The 6,872-nt window shown below is 46.4% G+C and overlaps 1 protein-coding gene across 1 annotated transcript; it reads right to left on the bottom strand.

Moving 5' to 3' along the window:
• Window positions 1-5,327: 5,327 nt before the first annotated feature.
• Window positions 5,328-6,571, bottom strand: foxb1a (forkhead box B1a). The gene has a single exon (XM_063070256.1). It carries the CDS (start codon window positions 6,569-6,571, stop codon window positions 5,609-5,611), a length of 963 nt encoding a protein of 320 aa, XP_062926326.1. The 3' UTR covers window positions 5,328-5,608.
• Window positions 6,572-6,872: the final 301 nt, after the last annotated feature.

The raw sequence follows: 6,872 nt of genomic DNA, 5'->3' as shown, positions 1-6,872 counted from the left end.
GTCCTATATATTTCAATTTATTGTCTTATTGTGAAACAGAAAGACGTGATTACATCAGTTTATGAAGGCCTATTGTTCGAATTCCATCAGATCTAAATAACACGTGTGTAGTGTTGATTATTTTGGCGCTTTTATTTTTGGATTGAGGGCTCATTTGAGTAGCTATCGCTGAACTGAGGGGTGACTTAATTGTAAAAGAAAATAAACTACCTTCTTGTTGTCAGATATCTGACTCCAATCTGTCCGATAAATTGCATACAACTGAGCAATTAAAACTTCATTGCTTCGCTCTATTATTTTGCAACTGTCTTGCTCGCATTAAATATGTTGTGAATTTCTTTTTAAGGTATGTAAGAGAAATAGACCGCGTTACTGTAATCGATTAGATGAACTTTTCAGTTTGAAATAGAACCCGCCTTTAAATTTCCAGCTGCCCAGACTTTCAAAGGCAGCAAAAAAAAACACAGCATCGGGTGTAGAGGAAGTGAAAGAGACCGTCTGCCCTACATACATCCAAAATGTTCCCAGCACATTTACAAGCTGGTTGTATTAAATGTTCCCACGCTGATTCAAAACACGGGCAGCATAAGAGAGTTAATATTTAATGACAACAAATGTTGACAAAAATCTGATTTTTTTTTCAGGTTACCTGTCAAGAGTATTTGACTCCCCGCTTCCTCCTCGCTCAACAGGTCAACCCGAGCTCGACAGAACCTCGGAAACCCAGGGAACAACAGACAAGTTGCCATTTCCTTGTCCTCAATCTTGATTTGTTCGCGTCGGTCAGTGTTGTAGGGAACCAGGCTGAAAAATTACTGCATCAGCGCATTTGCTCGTTAATGCTCCTGTCCTTAGCGCCGGAAAATTGATTACCAGCTTTATGCAACTGTTGATTTTGTTAAGAATTATAGTCCCTATTTATGTTTGAAGACCTGCTGTGTCTCAAAGTAAATATAAAATTTTAACAATAAACACTACAAGTAATTGGCTGATGTATGTATTTGACATTCTACTTCGCAGTTCCTATTGATATGCACTCACATTTCCTCCCGATAAAATTACTGGCATTATTTCTGCTGATTCCCATTTAAAGCAAGCATTCTGAATCACATTATTTCCATCCATGTCAACATTCTGAAGAACCAACTGCGCGCCTCCAGGTATACGTGCCAAGTATTCCGCTCGACATCCTCACCCTCTCACCCCCAGTACCCTAACATCTCTTCTCTGGAAGACAAAGATAGTGAACGATTGTTCCACCATCACCCGAGTAATCCTTTTTATTAGACCAGCATCTAATTTTTGGACACCGACTAGAACCCTTGGATAATCGATTTACTTCAAATAGCTACTTCAGCCCCCGTATTGCACATGCGGACGCATTGCGCGAGTTTTTTACAGGACTATTGTTCGAATTTCCGACCAATCTTTTCTCAAAACTGTTGATTATATATGAACTTAATACCTGCCGGTCCGATTCACAAAACAGGGCTGAAATATTGTGAGTACTGTGACCAGTGTAGAAGGACGGCCCGCCAGAGAAACACAGTCCGATTCAGCTTTTGTAAGATCATTCTTGGTTAAGTCTTTCGTGTTTATTGCAAATATTTCGTAACTACGAGGCTTTGCAATACAGTGTCCGAGACGGAGGAGATCGGATCAGCAACTCTTTGTAAATGTTACCCTTTGACATTCGTCATAGTGCGATCTTAAACTAAATAATAAACGACTGTCCGTTCAATTTATTTTCCTGGGGTTAAGTTGGTTTATTATTCAGGCTACTGCCCTTGTGTATTAGACAAAACATAAATTATGCATACTAATTACCTTGGATGGGCTACCAGTTTAATGAATTCTTTTAATTAAACTGCAACACAGGGTTTTGTAAAGGCCGACCAATATTTCATCGTTACTGGCCTACCCATCCTTTTTGTCCGGGCTAAATCTTGCCAAGTCCACACACCGATTCATCTGAAATCCCGCAGTAACATTCGCCACAATCCGTTCTGTGACGAGTTAATAAAGTGATGCTCACAGTAAACAGAGCTGATGGCCTCTCCATCTGGATTATGACACACAATGATGGCTGCAGGTTAAAGATTTGATGTATAGATCTGAATTTCATTGCCCCTGAATAGTATTAAAATTTCCGGATGAGTAAACCAGCAATAAACAGATTGGACAGTCAGTGCGTATATCTTATTATTTTGCATAATAATGAGATATAGGTTTATAATACAGCAGGCTATCCTTCGCTTGTCTAAATTACCATTATGATTGTAAAAAATGTATATAGCAAACCTTGAACACTCAATCCGGGCAGCATTACCTATCGCAGTCACAATAAAGCTAAAATCGCTGATCGGGTTTGTAGCAATCATCTTCCTAAATTAAAGATGTTGTGAAACATGGCCTCTTTTTAAAAAATCTTGTTGGTATGTTTTATGTGGTATACTAGTTTATTCCTTGCGGGCATGGGAAAGGCTCCCTGGACATTGTAGAGTCCACCGTATCTAAAACGGATAGGGAAATGACAGGTGTTGCTGGGGAAAATCAGATCCGGGACGTTGCCCTGATGCTCGGGGACCATGGTTTTAAAGGATGCGTTGCAGATATTCAGAGTGCCTTCCGAAGGCTGGGCAGGACTGCGGCGGAATGCGCACTGGATTTGCGGAAAAGGACGAATTTGCTATCAGTGTCAAGCATCTCCGCCAGTTCGGACCGAGAGCCGAGACTCGGCATTCTAATGTGCTCATTCACAGCCTTTTAAAAAATTTGGAAATAGAACGTATGTCTGTACTAAATTTAAAAAAAGTCTAAAACTTTTTACAAGTCGCTCCGTGGTGTTTTACTTTTTCGCCTTGCGCGCCCCATTAGAGCAGTTTAACTCGCGTTATTCAGCAAGTCACAACTATTTGACAAATGTCTTGTCAGGCACTCTAGAGTGACGCAGTTGGGGATATTGAACAAATGGCAGAGAATTGGTACTCAATTGTTCGAAAGTCACCCTTTGTGTGTCCGGCTCTCCGCTCCCAGAGGCTACAGAGACTCTTCTGCGCGGTCCTGGCCGCCGACCCCCAGTGTGAACACTGCATATTCTCTGCGTGCAAAATCGCGAGTTTTTATACCGCGCGTGTAAATTGTGCAGGAGACAATTTAAGTGTTCGAGTCAGTCTATTCTGATGTCCAACCGCCGTCTGGATCAGCCCTGCTGTGTATTGACTAAGGCTCTCTAAATTCAGTGTTAAAGTCACTATGTTCAACTGACCAAACGGGTTTATCCGGGTTTATGCCCGGTCTCAGAACCGCCTGGTTTTGAAGCCCTGTCAATGTGCTCTCGATGTCCGTTTACAGAGTGGGTGCGCGGTCAAATGAAAGGGTTAAGCTGAATTTGAATTCCTGTTGGGTTCCGAGGCCCGTCGCCTAGTACCGCGGTCAGAAATGTGTTTGTGAGAAGCCAATGTTTTGTCTCCTAAAAAGGCTAAATCTACATCGGTGGCCCAGTGTACGCTGGCTATTCTTCACAGCTTCTATTGAAGTGAATGAGACTGAATGAAGTTCCCGGAACCTGTATTTGATCTAGTCAATTGCGAAAACTGACAGGATTCTAATATATTTGTTTAATAGTATTCAATGGGTCCGCTTTTCTCAACTGCATATTCCCCACACAACAGTTCGCTTAGAATTCTGTTCACCCCGTAAACCACCTAACTCGGTTGAGCAATGTCCTGGTCTGATTTCTGCATTTTTGCAACAACTGAAAACGCTAAATTAGAGAACAGATGTGAAGTGGCTGCGGATTCCAGGAGTGGGGTCTGGGTTATTGTTAGTCTGCTGCCGGCGTTTGGCCGCCTCTCTTTCTCTCTCTCTCTCTTTCTCTCTCTCCCCCTCTCTTTCTCGCTCCCTCTCTCTGAAGCTGTAATTGAAAGATATTAATTAGATAATTTGTTGTTAGTTTTAAAAGACACAAATAACGCTGCTAATGTTTCCTCTAAAGGAGCACCTTTCATTTTGTGGCGGTTACAGAGTGCGGAGCGGCGGTACAAGGGTTGCACACATACAGTTGCTCTGCATTGCGATGCCATAGTTCAGTTGTCTCCATAGATTTTCCCGTGAACGGATATAATGATGAGCTTTTAAGTAGGTGGTATTCTTTTGCAAAGCTTGTTGATATAATTGTGCTGAATGTGTGATGAATGGTCTCGGGTGTCCCTTGTGTGACGGGCCGGCGGCTTCATGCATTTTAATCAGCCGCTGCTGAGAGGACTCGCTCGGTTTTCTCCCCTTGTTTGTGTGTGGCATTCCTACAATTAGATATATAAAGAGAGGCTCCCACACAGATGCCGTCTGAAGGTTCATTATCTCTCATCAAAAACAATCGGATCCACCTTTCTCACTTGTGCTACTGACCGCAACGGGTTCAACCTCCGGGAAAAGCCGTCTTCTACCACCGCAACACCACCCCCCCCCCCCCCCCCCGCCACCCTCAGACGAATGAACCGGCCGCAGAAAACACAGTCTCCGCTTCTGCTGAGGATTCGTGACAGATAACAAGTAGCCGGCTGCCGCGGAGGAACAGGAAAACGAGGCACAGTTAACTCGCAGCGAACAATAGGAAATAAACACAAACAGAGTGAAATGATAAACAAGGCTCTCATGTAGAGTGGAGCGGCCTGGGGTGAATTCCGTCCCTCTACCCTACCGGCTTTAATGAAATAAAACTATTTAAATAAAAGCCCAGCTGTAGGATATATGGACGGTGTTTCTGATACATTCCCGCTGTAGAATTAACTAGCCGTAAACAGAGCTCCGTATATTTACTCTGTAAAACACCTGGCACTAACTCGGGAGTTTTTTTTTAACAAATTCACAATTGCCGGCGGGATGCCCATTTCCCTGGGACATTTTCGAACTAGTGACAAGTAAAGTCAATGCTTTGTCCCGCATACATTGTAGGTTTTCTCCGCTTTTACTGCAAGTTCACATGATCTCCTGCTCCCAACCCAGCCGGAAAGTTTCTCCCTCCCTCTCTCTGCCCCTTGCCCCCTCTCTCTGGAAATCTTCCAATGGCTTCTGGTAAACTTTTGCTCGGTTTTAGGTCCCTACTTGTCATGGCGCTCGATCCGCAGAGCAGACACCTGCCTGGCGTCCCTCGCGCGTTATTTTTGACAGCAACACACGGCGATTTCCTCTATTGTAGGTATTTTAATGAGAAAATATTTTTCGATAGCCTAGTTCATAATTTAAAGCAGACAGATATTTCCGTGTAACACATGCATGCTGCGACTAACAATCTCATCTCACATCCACCATTGCGCCGTACATTACTGAAAGTCAACATTTACAGTGTTAACAAATGTTTTGTGGGATTCACAACACGATTAGAAAAAACATTGGACTTGGTGATCGGCGATTGCGAGTGACGGGGAGTCTAGAACTGAAGCAAAATGGAGAAAAGTGCACGTATTCACAGGCTCGTGTTATGCACGCCGGCCGTTCACATTTACATTTATACACCAGGGCAGGAGTTGATCACAAGCGGACAGTTCTCCCTTGTTCCGGTAAACTTTGTTCGGAGCTGGCCCTGCCTTCGCCTCTGTACCCAATGTCAGTGCACGGCCACCGACTGCAGAGCGGTGCCGGCGCTCGTTAACGTATCGCCGGGGCTCGGACTCGGGCTCCTCTGGCCGTTACCGATCTGCGGAGAGGTAGGACTCAGCGTGGCAGGACTGTTGGACAGGATGGCCGAGATCGGCGCGGGTAAAGCCGGCAAGGCAGGCACGGTGGCCGGGGAGGGTTTAATCGGCACCGGTATGGCCGGCAAAGTCTGTCCGCCGTGGCACAGGGGTTTAATGGGCACGCCGTAGGCGCTATAGTCGCTGCTGGGCACGGAGAGCGGCGGCGCCGTGTCCATCACACTGGTACTGTACATGTGGGGCCAGGCGGTACCGATGGGACTCCCGACGGAATGCATGGGGTAGCCGGCCTGCATGGGCTGCACTGCCGAGAAAGCCAGTCCGCTCGACATCACGTTTTTGTACTCTCTGGCGATGATGTTCTCGATGGCGAAGGGGTGCTTGAAGCTCGTGCTCTGAGAAACGCCCATGCTGTAACTGGGTATCTGCGGCAGGTGGGTCCCGGACACGGCCAGCGCGCTGAGCCGCAGCTTCGCCTGCTGCTGGAGGTAGTGCGTTGCGTCCGACTGCTTGCTCACCGCCAAGTGGTCCGCTTTCATCACCTTGAAACGTTTGCGGCGCCTCAGGAAGCTGCCGTTCTCGAACATGTCCCCGCAGTTGGGGTGCAGTGCCCAGAAACTGCCCTTACCCGGTTGGTCCGGCCTACGAGGGATCTTAATGAAACAGTCATTGAAGGAGAGGTTGTGTCTGAGCGAATTCTGCCACCTCTGCGTGTTCTCTCGGTAGTAAGGGAACCGATCCATGATGAATTTGTAGATCTCGCTCAGGGGGAGCATTTTGTCCGGGGAGCTCTGGATGGCCATAGCGGTCAAGGAGATGTACGAGTAGGGAGGTTTCTGGTCGCTGTACGTGTTTCTGCCTGGACGAGGCATCATCAAAGGAAAAACTATTAAAGTCTCAAGAAGCCCACCGAAGGACCTCGGCCACTCAACGTGCAGAAACCGAAACAAAACCAACCCCCACCTCAAAGTTAGACCAACTTGGCGAACAGTCGGGCTCTGGAATCCGTTCCTGCTCGGTATCTCTCGGTGAGATGCGATGTGCAGTCCACTCCCCAACACCAGACACGCTCTGTGAAGTGGGGATCACCGGCAGCGGAACGAGCACTGCAGCGAATGGCGAGGGGTCCGGCCCGTTCACTCTCACACTCGCCGAGCGGCTCCTTCCATGTCCTGC

Source organism: Mobula hypostoma, chromosome 18 (assembly GCF_963921235.1).
Source record: "Mobula hypostoma chromosome 18, sMobHyp1.1, whole genome shotgun sequence".
Lineage (NCBI taxonomy): Eukaryota > Metazoa > Chordata > Chondrichthyes > Myliobatiformes > Myliobatidae > Mobula > Mobula hypostoma.
Note: the sequence above shows the minus strand (reverse complement) of the source record. Positions and strands in the feature narration are given on the sequence as shown.

Coding starts and splice junctions, on each gene's coding strand:
- foxb1a (XM_063070256.1), bottom strand. CDS start 6,571: ATGATGCCTCGTCCAGGCAGAAACACGTACAGCGACCAGAAACCTCCC.